This window comes from Paralichthys olivaceus, chromosome 5 (genome assembly GCF_024713975.1).
Source record: "Paralichthys olivaceus isolate ysfri-2021 chromosome 5, ASM2471397v2, whole genome shotgun sequence".
NCBI classification, from domain to species: domain Eukaryota; kingdom Metazoa; phylum Chordata; class Actinopteri; order Pleuronectiformes; family Paralichthyidae; genus Paralichthys; species Paralichthys olivaceus.
Window position 1 is genome coordinate 7,928,913 of NC_091097.1, and position 16,150 is coordinate 7,945,062.

The following is a 16,150-nucleotide window of genomic DNA, read 5'->3' on the forward strand; positions in this document are numbered from 1 at the left end:
CTTTAATTTGAAATTTGTGTGACATTTGTGAATCCAAGACACATATATCAAAAATGAGGATCCACAAGCATCATCAAGTGTTCACATGTTGAGCTGTGATCCTCTCACAGAGTAAATATAGAATTTACTATCTCTGTTCAGATATTTAAACACATTGGGTCCGAAATATTAAAGTCTTTCCCACTCATTCTGATCTTGATAAGGGAAGTCATGTTTTGTAGATCATGGTGTAAAGAACAAGAGATAAACCACAGGTTTGTTCTTCTTTTTTTTTTAAATGTGCAAAAACAAACAAATACAAAAAACAGTGAACGTTTGTGCCATGTCCTGAGAGGATCAGAGCTTTTAACCAAAATACACCTCACACTGTATCTCACACTATCTCCCATAAACATAAAGAGGTTAAAGAGCATTTTCAGTGTAACATAACCAACAGTTCAGCAATGGCAGGACAAATCACTATGTACAAAAACAACAAATAGAAAAACAGCCCAACAATCACAAAAACAGGTGGTGACGCAGTGATAAAGAAACATTCCATGGTATCAATAAAGTTACCATTGCTGGTGTGCATTCAAAAACAATACAAACCACAGTCATCATTGTAAAACAAGTTATCCTGAAGATTTGCTGGGTTCAACAATTACTATAAACTATTTTGTATCATAAAAAAGAGATGGTAATTAATATGAAAGGCACTGAACCATGTTTTAAAAAAAAATAAAACATTTAAATTCTATGGTGCACATTTTAGTTCTCCTAAAAAACTTTGTTCTGATTGGTTTGGAAACTGCCCTTTTCAATTTTATGAAAAGAGAAGTGCAGGAATATGCTGCAGCTGCACTCTGAAACAGAAAATTACAACTTTAATAAAAAAATAAAAGCGAAACAAGGCTTAGATGTAATCCTGAACATGAATCCTGGACAGGTATCACAGAGCCATCATACAGAGACAAACAACCATTCACGATCACATTCACACCTATGAGCAATTTAGAGCCTCCAATTAACCTAACTCTGATGTGCATGTCTTTGTACTGTGGGAGGACCTGGACAGAACCCACTCATTGTAGACATGACAGTTTAAAACCCAAAACTGAAGAGCATGCAACCAGCCTCATGTGACTCATATTAACAGTTCTCATTATTTTTCAACAGGCTGCTGTCTTCAGTTACAGTAGCTAGTCACATGACAGTGTAAGCTTCTTCCCGTCCAATTCTGTGCTGATACATTCCATCTTTGTCACTGACCCCTGAGTGTTTCTCTCTCCATTTAGTCATCAGTTGCCGCGATACGCTACGTTGGTGAAGGTGGAGGTGGCGCCCTTATACAGAGGATTGTTACCCTGGGAAATGAAAACAGAAGTGGCACTGTTTTATTCAATCTCACACTGATGATCACAACTTTTTGAAGGGTGATGTCGATCCGCAGCAGAGGACAGCCAGATTCTGTTACAATACTCCATTCATCCTAAAAGCAGGAGCATTTAGTTTAGGTTATTATTATGTCCCAATTATAAATATTTCTCACCGTATCCCACTTGGCTTTGGCTCTCTCCTCCTCAAACCTGGCAAACTCTCTGCGATCGTGGATGGTGACCAGCAGCTTCCAGATGAGGAGGCCAACCAGGCCCAGTAGCAGAATGGCTCCGACCACCGCCGGGAGCAAAATCAGGACATTTGGACCCTCGGGGCACTCTGAGAGCAGAGAGCCAAACAAAGGGTTCATTTCTAATGCTGTTAGATATTTTCTTTTAAAGTCAAAAAACCACTGCAGTACTCCAGTGTCAGACACTCTGCTGCACAACTGTAGATGTGCTATAGATTTATTGTATGAATGTGTGTGTGAATGGGTGAATGGCAGTAAACTGTACTGTGAAGCGCTTTGAGTGGTCATCAAGACCAGAAAAGTGCTATATAAATACAGACCATTTACAACAAGTCACTACACTGATGTATTTGGTATTTGGGTTTCTGTGGTGTGGCAGAGTGTAGCTGTAGTTATCTGGCAGATGATGTGTTCTTTACAGAGGAGCATATTATTACATGCTCATACTGTTCCCCTGATGCCGTAGCGTGCCAGACACAGACTGAAATGACATTCAAGAACACACCATTCTGTGCTAATAATGTAATCAGAATGTAATGCACGGTGTGTGCACAGCAACTCTTACAGTACCTGGCTCTTTTACCACAAACAGAATGGATTTGCCACTTTCATCTTCGTAATACTGGAAGTGCTCCACGCAGTCATTTTCGTCTTTGTATGAGCAATTCACTGCATTTCTGTTATGGGAACCTGCGGGATGAAGATGATAAGAAGAAACAGGGTAATGAAAATGATTTCAAGGTACGGTGAATTATCTTTAATATTTGTTAGTCCATTATATTCTTTGGTCATGATGTGCATGTCAAGGCTCCAGCCACTTTCAAACTTCTGCTCATATGTTCAGAAAAACAGCATTTTTTCCACAACAGCTCAGAGTTACATTATGAAATTAAAGAAATTAGAGATGGAAGATTTCTCACCCAGTTTATCCACTACTCTGATCTCATCTTTGCAGATCTTGTTGCAGCTGTTGTCTGTGGTGTACTGTCCTCTCTTGAAGTGCTGACACTCAACACACTTCCTGTGGGCAAAAGAATAGAAACAAGATGTTGTTTATATCAAATGAACCCTTGTTAATGTCTGCCGACTATCAAGGCTGAGGAGAACGATTGACGTTGTCCTGCTGTGAAACTACAACTGAATTTATTGGGTTTGTGTGAGGGAGTAGTTTGTTATCATTCTGGACTGTCAGGACATCATGATAAAATAATATAGACTAGCATGGATGAAATTTCTTAAATTCTTTGCTGTAGCTTATTTTACCAGCGAGTGGCACAACCTGAAGACGGCATAGTCAGTTGTTTAGAAACACGGTAATAAAAAAATCTTATCTGACATCACCACAGGTCAAGATGATCTCACACATCTCACTGCATATCATGTTACAGCTTATTGGAAACTAGAGGATGAGTTTCCATTATATTTTAAATATTCATGGTCCCCAAAGGATCAACCATTTCCATTTTTAGCCCTTTTTTGCACCACCCTTGGGTCAAAATGTTATCTTTGGATCTCATAAACTAATCTCATGGCAGACTGCATGACATTTCTCAAGCACACTCAGGCTCCCAGAGAAATAAATCCTTTGGCATTTCCTCTAGTCGAGTGCCAGCCTTATGTTTATTCTCTCCAAATCATAGCGTATAGAAGGAGGGACTCTTTGTGATGGAGAACTCACTTTTTTATAGTGCAGGAATCCGGACAGGTGGGGCACTTCTCACAGGTTTCTCCGTAGGCACCGGGTTGAGTGCACTGACAGACCCCACACTCACAGTTCCCCCGGCCGGTGCACAGCAGACCAATGCTGGACATGCAGGTGTCTATAATTGTGCTGCAGTTGCAGTCATTTCCTTTCCAGCCGGCGTCACACTGGCAGTAGCCACAGCTACACTTCCCATGATCTGAAAGAATTAAAAAGGGATGAGGATGTTGAAAATAGTCGACTTCATAATAACAAAATCAAAAGATTACATTTTTATGTTCATTCAGATATGTTTTTCAGTGTCCATAATCCCACAGGAGTACTGTTGCTTCACAGCAATAAGGTTCTTGTTTTGGTCTCTGTATGGTTCTCTGTGTTTGCATGTTGTCCCCGTGTATTTGTTGGTTTCCTCCGGTTACTCTGGCTTCCTCCCGCAGTCCAGAGACATGCAGATTTAACTGGATACTCTAAATTGACCATTGATGTGAATGTTAGAGCGACAAATTGTTTTGTCAGCCTTGCCATAGACTGGCAATCTGTAAAGGGTGTACTCCGCCTCTCGCCAGTGTCTGCTGGGATTGGCTCCCGTCCCAATGCAACCCTTAAAGGATAAGCGATATAGATAATGGATGACGGATAATCACACAGGTGGGGCCACGCAAACAAAGCTATTAACTACAAATTACACAATCTGAAAATGAATCAGAGTGTGTGTGATTTATTGTTTTGGGTGTAAACTGTCTCTGAGTTGTGTGTCTTAGGAAAGCATTTGTTCATTAAGCAACCATTTAATTACTAGTTAGGTGTGACTTCATGTTTATGATGTTTATGTTTTATTTGTTAAGTTTAAAAATGAGGACCTTTGTTGTTAACAATATAACTTGATAGACTTGGTACTGGTTCATTTAAAAAAAAAAAAACTAAAAAAAAAAAAGCACCCGCCTGGATTTTAATAACAATGATCAACATCCAACAAGAGTGGCCATAAATTTATGCTGTTTCAATTGGGTAATGAAAAAGTACTTTTCATAGTTTTAATTATGCAAGTATTGTGTGCAGCTTTGTTTATACATAACTCAAAAACTATGAAATGTACTAAATTACTTTGTGACAGACAGTTGTTTCAATTAAGTCTAATCTCAGAAAGGAACATTACAGGGAAATATCTCACAGTCCTCTCCATTGTTCTACACTCTAATATTTCCCCCCTACTCATGACAGATCCGCACACACACACACACACACACACACACACACACACACACACACACACACACACACACACAGGCTTGTCTCCATGACTCCAGGAAATTTCACGACTTTCCACGACAATGATTTCCTGCCATTGACCTCTTGCCTAATCCTAATCCTAAACCTAACCTTATCCCAACCCTAACTTTAACCTTACCTTATAATATGTCTTAACCTCAAAATCTAATGATTAACATTATGGGAAATTGCCTTTTGTCCCCATAAGGTAGAGAAGTAAGAATGTGAGTGTGTGAACAGATTAAGGTCACACTCACATCCTGAGTGAAATGTAGAAAGCACAAAAGCCAGGTCAGTAAGTGTAGGAAGCGTTTTACAGCGATGGAGTTATTTGTTGACAGAATCTGGAGGCATGCTTCTCTCCCTGGGTTACACAGAGCCACGCCACATCATCACATTAGAAACAAAGGCAGAACCCCAGAGACTACAGTGTTCTCAGCAAGACACCAAACAGGATTTGGCACTGGATGACTAAGAGCCAAGCAATGAGTCACAACGCAGCGGGATCAGACTGGGGGAGTGACTGGTCATGAAATATCACAGAGGGTCCTCTTGGTCCGTAATTCCAGGGCTCAAAACAAGTTGTCCATTGATGTAACCCCAAGGAAACAATCCCCCTGAGTCAACATGGTACAGCTTCGTTCAGGGCGGTGACAGGATCAGGCATGTTTACTGGTGGTGGTGTCACTGGTTAATGATTAACACGCTTACATGTAATGTTTTTCATTGCGTTGAGTAATCTCTCTTACTCACTCTTAAAGATAGCGGCTGAGATGTGTAGAAAAACCTTACAAGACCTTGTCATCGTAACATAGGGGGATTTTTTATTATTTTTTAATAATCTTAATTAATTAGAGTGAGTTTCTATATTTGTTCTCATTATTTTTAAAGTTGATTCACACACTTAAAAGAGAGTTTTTATCTTAGGTTCACATTATCCTGCTCTGTGAGACTGCACAGTAATTCTGCCCATTAGTCACATGCCTTGACTTTTAGAGAGGGTAAACGTCAGGGGGGGGGGGCATGATAAACGAAGAGAAACAGAGAGAGAGACAGAAAAGTAAAACATTACACAGCTGGATTGAGAGACAGGAAATGGTGGAGATAGAGACGTACTAGTGAGGGAAGAGTTTGGAGCAAATTACCAGCAGAGGAAAGCAAACTTTCCTGTTCTCTCCGCACCCTCGTATTTATGGGCCCTGCAGCTCCCTGTACCTGCACCAGTCCCAGGGCCCCTCAGCAGAAGAAGAAATACACAGCCGCAGGGAATATCACAGATCTAGAGGTTTTTGTTGCTCCAACTGAGCTCACGCTGAGGGACGCTCGCGCTTAAAGACAACAACGGCATGACTGCACTGAGACACAGTGGCTTAGTGGTGACAAATTGAGCTCTGTGGACTGTCTTCCAACAGTTATGGTGTGTTGTTGTGTGGGTGATCAGATCAGTGCCCAAGCCCTGGGTTTCACCGCTGACTCAATACCTGTCTTTCAGAAAAACAACCTCACTCGTCCTTGTTGATATATGTTATGTTTCTGGAGAAATGCAGCTTTCCATATCACATGTTATCATCCATTTTCTCTGTAAGGTCATGGTGCACCCCCAGGGAACGCTCTGTGAGGCTGTGATGGTTAAAGAGTTTTATGAATAAAACATTGCTAGCAATCTAATGCGTAGTTTGCTCACGCTTACAAATTTTGGCTTCTAGCCTATCTTTGCCTTATTTCTTTTCCAATTCTTTTTTTCCAGCTTTGAATCAAATGTTTCATGGTCACGATTCATCTCGTTGCTGGTCGGCATGGTTTAAAAATCTTTATTTAAGGTTTTCTGAAACATCAATGGAGAAAATGAAAGGGAAAAATTTACTTCACTGCTTCACTCTATATTTATTATTGTGCTGTCATGTCAAGTTCATCACCCACGTCTTTCAAACTTGAAGCACCCCAAATGTTTGAGTCCAAATGAGATCAGTCAAGTTATTTTAATAGTTTGACAGTTTTCCTATTTTGATATTGCTACACTGCCCTCCTTGCAATCACAAGCCGAAACTGCTTTTACATTAAATTTACGAGTGACGTAGGTGATTCAAGTTTAATCACTGTGATTGAGTAACTGTGCTGAGCTGTGCAGACTTGTAACAGAGAGAGATAGAGCACCGTGCTGGTGAGTGGTAAGAACTCTTCAAACTCAAGCAACAGTAACTGGGCGTGCTCTTCTCTGATTATCCTTTAATGGAGGACGCGCTACATGTTTACAGGCCTGACAGAGAACAGGTCATTTATAAGCTTTACTGTTTATGCCCTGCAGTTGAATTATGTCAATATTTACATGTCTTTTACAAGCAAGCAATGAATAATTATGTTGACTTCTGATTTGTCAAGCTAAGTAACAGGAAACTATGTAAACTGGCGAAGGTGTGATTCACAGTGTGTTCCACTAAGACTGGATGAACTGTTAGAGGAGCAAAGAGGAAGGGAAGGGCGACTTTCTGACTGTTTTCTAAAATATTTGACCCAGAGGAAGACCAGTGTGACGTCATTACATGTTGGTCTTTTTTCTTTTTCATTATTTCGCCACTTTATCAAGAGCCAGCCCTTCCTACAAACCAACTCAGCGGCTGCTTAAGGCCCCGCAGCCACCAGGGCCCCCCCTGAACTCATACATCATCTGCTGTATTAGTGTTGCTAATGTAATGCTCGCTCCTGAGATTCTTGTATGGTAGTGCCAGAAGCGAGAATCATCACGATTGTTTGATCCTAAAGTAGCAATGATAACATTATGTAACTCAGGGCCCCCCAGACACAGGCCAATTTGTGGGTGGGACACTGGAAATGATAATGTTAATTAAAGTCATATTTACAAGATAAAGAATATCTATTGACGCATTATTTATTTTTTAATATAGCACTTTTGTTTGTTAAAAGTTGTGGGTGAGTCAGGCCTGATTTATGATGTATGATGATTAAGACCATGATTTAAACAAATAGACCTCCCATGAATAAGTTATATGTGTATACAAAAGAAGAGGGCCGGCCCTCACTATGATAAAGCACGATGAAGCAGAATTCTAACGGAGTGGACATTGATTGCCAACCATTGCAACCTGTTTTATGTTCAGATCCATGAGACAACATTGATGTTTGCAAAACTGCAGAGAAAACTACCAGCGATCTTGACAGAAAGAAATGCATCTACTCACCGGAGCAAAGTGCCCCTTTAAAGCGCAAGCAGTTGAAGTCGTCACACTCGCAGTCCTTCCCCCACACCTGGCCAAACTCATTTGCGTGGCATGAGCACTGTCCACACAAGCAGTCCCCTCTCCCACTGCAGATTAGGCTGCCGGACTTTGGGATGCAGTTAGATTCATTTGATTGATTGTAGTCCTCCACCGAGCACTCGCAGGAAGGGCCCAGACGACCCGAGTGACACTGGCATACGCCACACTCGTAGGTGCCGTTACCGTTGCTGCAGAGTGGGCTGTCGGCTTCTGCATCTGCCTCACATTTGCAACCGCAAGCGAAATCCACCTGGACCTCTAGGGCATCCTTGAAGCCGAGGGGTTTTATGGTAAAAGTGCTGCTCTTCTCCTTAGGGCAGCCATGCACCTTAGCCTCCACGCTGAATGACACCTGGAGAGGAGGACATATCTCAGTGCATAGCTGTGTGCAGATCAAAGACATTAATGGGACATTAATCAGCAGATACATACAGTGTCTCCAATGTTGACGCCAGAACAGGACTTGAGTCCAACAGTAATCTCTCCATCGAGGCAAGTGGCATTGAAGGAGAGTTGCAACTCCTCTGGGGCTCCCACCACCTCCAGTTGCACACTAGAGCGAATTTTCTGCACAACATAAAGTCACCAATCACACTTTATGTAGTTAGTTTAATGATACAAACGAACTAACAGACATCAATTCTCATGCTCTCCTTACCGCATAAGCACTCCGAATGAGCTCAATAACATTCCCAGAGTCATCGGACAGCAATCCCACTGTTGTGCCTGGGATGAGCTTACTGTACTCCTGTAAGAACAACACAGGTTTTTGTGTTTTTCATGGGAAAAGCTCAAATGAACTCATGCTGTGGCACAAGAAGAACAGTTGGTTTACCTTGTAGAGTGGCTCCACAATGCTGGTTACAGCAAATATTAAATTGATGTTGTTTTCAGACATTTTCTCAGTCATGAGCGCCAAGGAGGGATAGTCCTGCAAGACATGGGACACAACTAATCTGTCCAACCACTGAAATAATTATTGAAAACCACTGTGAATTTCTGAAATAACTTAAATTTCTGCCTTTACCAGCACAGTAGATTGGTTATAAATGTTGTCATTATCTAGATGACACTTTCCATCGTTGGGTCGGACTATGCCAGCTATACGCCCATCCAGTGCTATGTGAGTTTTGGCATCAGTGGTGAAAACCAGTAGGTGTGAGGCATCCGGACGCCAGCCGATTTTGTCCTAATGATGATGGAGAAAGAAAAGAGTAAAGTAAACACTCAGTGCTGCACATCGTTGAGCATGTGGTTGTTTTTAGTTTTTTTTTATCTCTTTAAAAATTACAATTTTCATACCTTGCACACCACAGCCTGCATGATGGCATCAAATCCACCCTCTGGAGCATCTCTATTTCTAGATACCCGCTGCTTCTCCACCTCCTCAGTGAAGCGTGCAACCTTATCCGTCAGTGCCAGTACATGCTTGAACCCGAACTGAGCCTGGCAAGTTTCACCAATTCTGTATATATTGAGAGGAAATATCATGAATTTTAAATTGTTGTTGCTCAGAAAATCTGTAAATCTCCACTGAAGTTCCCTTTCCTCCTCGAAACCTCCCCACCTACCCATAGCAAGGGTTCTCAACCGCGCTCGGAGGATAAGTGTACATGTAAGGGGATATGGTTTTGTCCACAAAGGCTCCAAAACCCATGCGTAGGTTGCTTGTCGTCTTTCCCATGGTCTCGGCTAGCTCATTGCCCAGCGTGCGAAGGCGGGCCAAATCATCCTTCATTGAAAATGAAAGATCCATGAGATAGTAGAGGTCCACTGGGTAATCCTCCACCTGTTTCACTGACATAGTGAAACGCTTGGAATCGCCTGAGAGAGAAGAAGTTACAGACAGGAGATAAGTGACAGAGGATCAAACAGTGATAGTAATGGCCCCATTGATGATATGTGTAAACTTACCTGGTCTTAGTACAACGTGAAGTTTCTGAGGTCGTATCTGAGTGACATCATCAGCTGTACCCGAGGCCTTGTTGCTGAGCGGTACATCCTTCTCAATGGAAAGTTTGCTGGAGGGAAACTCCAGAGATGCTTCACTGCAACCTCCATCCACCAGATTCTCCTTCAGGTCGCAGCGAGACAAACTGGATCCCCCCCTTCCAAACCCCTTGAAAAAAACAACCCACATCCGATCGATTCAGCACTCAAGGCATTGACGAGTTAGTGAAGCAACATTGCATTAAAGAAAGGAAATAAAGGGCTTTTTAGGTTCGGTGTTTTTCTACCCAACAGCAGGTTTAGGTATCTCCTGAGTATAGAGGCCCCATGATGACTCATTACGAAGCAGTATTATAAACATGTTGAAGAATCAGCATGAACAATCTACAGAGGATGACAAGAGAAGGAATGCTGCCACTGGGAAATTAGGTTTCTGTCACACCTTGCTGTGATGATCGATGAATGGGAGAAGCTACTGGATGCTGTTTGTGTGTGTGTGTTTGTGTGTGTCTGTGTGTGTGTGTGCCTGTGTGTGTGGTGCTCGTACCTCCTGGAAGCACCATGCACAGCTGGGGTGAACAGCCAAGCACTCCTGACAAGTGGTGACTCCTCGTGACGTGCAGATGTTGGAGCCTGGGGAAGATCATGCCCGTCAACACAAACATTTCTTTAGAATTGTGACAACACTGACCAGCACCTTTACGAAACTCTGCCAACTTCCTTCAACACTGACACCACTGTGATTGCATGTGGTCACACGAGGGAGTGTTTGATGAAGTCACAGTGCAGCTCACTCTTTACAGTAATAGCGCTAATGCTCCTTATGCTCTCCAAAACTTATTTAACCATTTTTGGTTCCCCTATTGTTTTTCAAGTTGTATATACACATATTGCCTTTAACTACAAAATCTAAAGCCATACATTTCATTGTATTATATTTCATTTTTTATCATTTTCCATTTCTATCTATTTTATCTGTATTATTTTACTCCTTCAACTTGTTTTTTATTCAGATCTGCCTCTTTTACTCTGCTCTTTTTGATCTCTATTTAGCTTTAAATTGTTTTAGCCGTGCTGTCTCATAGTTAAATAGATTTCTTTAAATTGTCTCCATGTTCTTTGAAGACTCGTGTTTTCTAAAAGCACCTCCTCTCTCTCCTATTGCCTAACACCCAAACCTTTAGGACTTTGTGGTGCAGTTCTTTACCTGATCTGCCATAGGTTGTGTTATTAAACAGATTCAGCACTTATACTCTCCTACTGCACTGAAGCTTTAAAAGTGACAAGTAAACACATCAAAATCTTCATTTGATGTAAGTCAACACACGTTTAATCCAAACCCTTTGTCCATGGCCTATGGGTGTGGCTCACTAGAGTAAAACACACAGTCACTACTGCTAATTTATGTTTACAAAATAGACAGAATAAATGTATTAAAATAAACATAATAACGCTTGGATTGCTACCAGAAATCATACAAGCGATCAAATCAGTTACACTTTCAAGGGCCCCTGAAGTAAACCTGCCTGGATGATGATCTATAAGACTGAGCTGACAGCTCCACAGAGTGTGTATAAGATTTCTGTGTATATGTATATATGACTTGTGATATATTATTGATAATGTGAAACACCGTGTTTTATTTCTGCAGTTAGGTTTTGACATAATTGAGAACAAATCACAATTCACATGAAACCATCCACTGAATACATATATGTGCATTCTGAGTTTAAAGTGATCATTAGAATAGAAGATATAGATTTTCCTGTGGAGGAACTCTTCCTGGACATTTTCACAACCTGACCATATAAGGAAAAGGTGGTGACAGCTCCATGAAGCGATTTACAACCAAACAGTTCAACTAACAGGGACTTTTGTTTGAGAACAAAATAAAAACCACGATCAGCAGTAAATACACTGTTACCTTCAAAGTTACCATACAACAACAAGTCGGAGGAAAACACCCTCCGCCGACTGAGCAGGTGAAAGTAGTTTTTTTGTCCCTTTAAAGAAAATCCTCGTCAGAATAATAATACTACTACAAAAACATCTTACTGAAAACCTCCGCAGCGGATGAGAGCAGGAGAAGCAGCAGCAGTGGACGCAGAGTCAAAGTTCCCATGGTGGAGGAGTAACGGAGCAGAGCAGACATGAGTCGCCTGTGAGCTCCCTGTGAGCTCGTTCTGCGCTTTTCCTCATTCTTTCCTGGACTTGACGAAACTCGTGTTGGGTCATAGCTGCGGCTCTGCCTCACACACCAGCCCCTCTGAGCTCTCAGGCTGCCGGGGAGCAGAGGCAGGAACAGGCTGAGACTCGTCTCTCCGTGGTAGGATGATGACCTTTTTTAGTGATTTCTGACAAAAAACAAAACTATTTCTGTTGATTAAAACAATGAAAGACTGGTTCCTCGTCAAGACTCCACTGTGCAACAATATCACATGCATCGTGTGCAATATGTATGTATTCATCTTATTTATAACGTCACCTTTTGTGCAATAACTATCATGTTTATCATACCACATTTAATTAATTAATGTCACTTCACTGCTGTGATGCACCCTCTTTACCTCAACCAGTGTTTACTTCTTCTTCCTATATTGCCTTCAGGATCAATAAAGTATCTATCTATCTATCAATTTTTTCAATCCATCTTGTTTCAGGGCCTGTGCACTGACTGACTAGGACCCTATTGCTTTTTGATTATATTGACATTTTTGCATCTTTCCTTTATAAACTTGTAAAGCAGGCACCATTTGAGGATGACACCTTCCGAATCTTGTTCTGCTTACACAACCACAATAAAGATCTTGAATATTGAATCTTAACACGTGACAGCAGATTCACTCAACCAGACTAAAATATTAATTCATAGCATATAAATAGATGATTTAGAACATTCTTTAAAGAAATACAGCACCCTTAGATATGTTTTTTGAACTGTTAATTAAAACGAAACTAAGCTGCAAACTTATGAGTGTTGAACATGGCTCATAATGCCACCTTGTGTTTCAAATGGTCTGTCCATCATGCGAAGTAATGTACCGTACTTCCTCCCAGCCAGAAATGAAGCCGAAATATCCTGGATACCAGTCCGACTATCTTGCCGCCGATTATGCCACTTTTGAAGAGTTGGCCTGTCGTACATCTTTAGATACAGTTTGGTTCCACAGTGATTTGTGTCGTGGAAAAAACGAATGGATACTTAGTATTTTGTCATGAATGTGAACCTATGAGAATTAGCGTGGACATAGGTCTGTAGTGTTAGGGCAAATGTTTAACTTCCTGTGGCAGATGAGCAGTATTTTTGGGCACATGCACACTGTGCTGAGGTGTTTGGTGAGATATCTCTGTGCTTTTGCTTTACAATCAAGTTACAGATAAACCAGCATTCAGGAAAAGTAGTCCAAAGTCCACTTACACCCTGTTGAATATAAAATGCATGACATCCTGTCCTCTGCTGGGCTGACAACAGAACAACATAACAGTTGAGAAAGGTTTCAAATCATGTCACTAGAAAATCTACCATGAAACTCTACATACAAATAAATGAGTCACCACAGAAACTTAAAGAATGCTACACTGTGGAGTTGTGATAGAAGGACCCCTAGTGGGGAAAAACATTTATTACGATAGGATATTTACATTAGAAGTGCTCATCATGAGAAGATCATTGTGATCAGGGTCCCTCGGCTTTGGAGCAACATTCCTGAGGAGATAAGACTCAGAGTCAGTGACTTCTTAAAACCCACTCTTATAGACTTGCTTTCATGATGTTGCCTTTTCTTATCGCCTTTATTTTATGTATTTAATTATTTTTATCGTCCCTCTACTGCCTATGTCAAGTTTGTATATGTTTGTATAGTTTATGACGATGATGTCTGAGCCTTCCTGTCACATTGCTTCCTGCTGATTATTTCTCTTGTATTTGCCTTTTGCTTTACTGTCAAAGCACTTTATAAATTCTGTTTTTAAAGGTACCATATAAATAAGGTTAATTATTATTAGCATCAGTCGTTTGGTGACTCTACAGGGTCTAAAAGGACAGTCTCAGGTTCAAGCTTCACTAAATGTATGAATCTGATAAGTGTCTGCAACAGAAAACCTCTTCCTGTTTCGATGAATGATAGAGCAGCTACTAACGCAGAAGGAGGGTGGAGGGACAAAAAGAAAATGAGGCAGAAAATGGGATAAAATCTCAGATGGCTCCACAGAAATGAACTTTTGGGAAGTGTGTGTGGTGCTGGTGTGTGTGTGTTTGTGGTGAGGCTCGTATAGCAGCACACAATGATTCTTATCGCTGCACTTGGCCATTTATTGAATCTTTATCCATTTGCCCTGATCTTATTCTCAAGATGGTTGCTAAGTTACTGCCACCCCGTGTCCAAGAATTGCGGCTAGGAGAAATGACAGAAATAAGTAGAAAAGCTATAATAGTCAACTGTTCTGCTGGCATTAAGCTCTCAGTGTGGGCGGATGGTGCAGGTAATACACTGTGGGCAATAAAACCCTCTCTCCAGTATTGACTGATTGGGATCTATTGGTTCCAAATACTCCTGCGTCGACCACCCCCACAGATGAATGGCATTTTGGGAAGAGCATAGCACAAGTGGTCCTATATAAAAAGGCAGAGACTGGGTCAGAAGGCAGCCAATTAAGACCAAACAAGTAGCGCAAAGGGGAGGGGTGGAGGATGTAGGGGGGATGTAGGAGTCCTGACTTGTGCAGAGAGCGAATATCATAATAAACTCAGACAAAATCAGGGTGGTTTCCCCCTTTCCTGCTTTGATGGGTGGAGGGGTCGTATAGGTAGATATGAGTTTTTCTCAGGTGAAGGGTTCGCTGGCTTATGAAATGTGCCCTGGAGTCAGTGTCATTGACATTAATGGACAATGTGTGTTTGTGCTGTGATGCTTTGTGCCTGGCTCTGCCCCCCCCGCTCCCTCTACGGATCTGCAGTTTAAATTCTCTCAGGGGAATGGCGGCTTATGTGCGGAGAGACTAAAAATATATAAATAAACTGAGAACACACAAGGGATGGAGAAATGGAAAGAGGGCAACAGGGGCAATTTCTTTTCTTCGTATTTTTTTGTCAGTACGGTTGATCCAGCCTTTAGAACTATGACAAGTCTAATGAAGCCTGCTGTGAAATATAGGAAAGAAGGAAAGACAGAAGGAGAAGGCACAAAGAAAACAAACTGATTGAAGCAGAAAATGAAGGAGATAAAGTACAGATCATTGTGTCCTGCTTTCCACTGTGGAGATGTATGAGTCTCAATGGAATTGAAGTTAATGGATAGTGGCTGAGTGCATGAGATGTCTGTACTCAGAGCGGAGCGTTCTTCAGTTAGTCTGTAATCTGTATCTCAAACTCATTTGCTCCAGCCGGTCAAACAGACGAGCTGCAGGTACAGACTCTAAGGAAGTCTAACACTAAATATCTATATCCCCCTGCAAATCGAAGCAATGAAGCCATTACCTCCTTAAAATCACTTTAATGACTGGTGTGTGCTTAGTTGTGGCTTGATGTGAAGCATCTCTCTGCTGTGGCATCGCATCCCTGCAAACTGCATCCATGTGTAATTGTTGACTGTGTTTACATCTATGTGATTAAGAGTCCGAACCATGGCAAAACCCTCAAGGACACAACATGTTCTCTAACCCTTTCCTCCGCATCGTGCAGAACTTTATTTATTCAAAATGAATACCTAAAGGCACTTTTTTGTGATACAGACTCACTTTAACTGTGCACTCACACTATTTTCCACTCACACACACACACACACACTCACACACACACACACACACACACACACTCCTCGTTACCCTGTGTCTGCCTTGATTAGATAATCTGTTAATTGAAGAGAGGGACCTTGTCTGTTAGTCTGTACACTAAGGGTTGAGGATGATGATGATGATGATGAAGGGCAGAGGGGAGGTGGGTGGGGTCAAATGCCTCCTCCTTGTTGCTAGGGATGTCTTCACTTAGTTTGTGTTGCTAGGCTGCCAATTCCCTCATGTTAAGTGGAAACGTACCCCCCCCCCCCCCCTCTCCCTCTCCTCCGTCCAGGCACCTCATCCCTCCCTCCCTCCTTCTCCACTAAACCAAAATAACTTCACCAACCATCTGTCACTGGGCTCACAGGTCTACTGTTGCTTAGGAACAAGTCAGACACTCACATGTCTATATGCATCCACAAATGAATTTATCTTCATATTCCGCTATATATTGATAATAATCACTTGTTAGAGACGCACCTCTGCCAGTGACTGCTACATCAATGAAATGTCTGGCATTCACTACCAGTTTAGAGTGTGTGACGCTCCACTGAGATGGAATTCACAAGT

At 41.6% G+C, this 16,150-nt stretch overlaps 1 protein-coding gene across 1 annotated transcript; it reads right to left on the reverse strand.

Annotated features, from left to right (window-relative positions):
* Nucleotides 1-255: 255 nt before the first annotated feature.
* On the reverse strand, nt 256-12,091 carry itgb3a (integrin beta 3a). Its single transcript, XM_020094267.2, has 15 exons — nt 11,861-12,091; nt 10,353-10,438; nt 9,770-9,974; nt 9,427-9,679; nt 9,158-9,320; nt 8,883-9,044; nt 8,691-8,786; nt 8,514-8,603; nt 8,288-8,422; nt 7,778-8,207; nt 3,288-3,510; nt 2,530-2,630; nt 2,180-2,299; nt 1,532-1,698; nt 256-1,346 (listed from the first exon to the last, which is right to left on the reverse strand). The coding sequence occupies exons 1-15, from the start codon at nt 11,955-11,957 to the stop codon at nt 1,281-1,283; spliced, it is 2,394 nt and encodes a 797-aa protein (XP_019949826.1). The 5' UTR covers nt 11,958-12,091; the 3' UTR covers nt 256-1,280.
* Nucleotides 12,092-16,150: the final 4,059 nt, after the last annotated feature.

Excerpts from the sequence above, each read along its gene's own strand:
- itgb3a (XM_020094267.2), bottom strand. The coding sequence starts at position 11,957 with ATGTCTGCTCTGCTCCGTTACTCCTCCACCATGGGAACTTTGACTCTG. Across the intron at positions 9,321-9,426 it reads GTTGAGAACCCTTGCTATGG|AATTGGTGAAACTTGCCAGG; the intron begins GTAGGTGGGGAG and ends CAATATATACAG. Across the intron at positions 9,045-9,157 it reads TGCAGGCTGTGGTGTGCAAG|GACAAAATCGGCTGGCGTCC; the intron begins GTATGAAAATTG and ends CATCATCATTAG.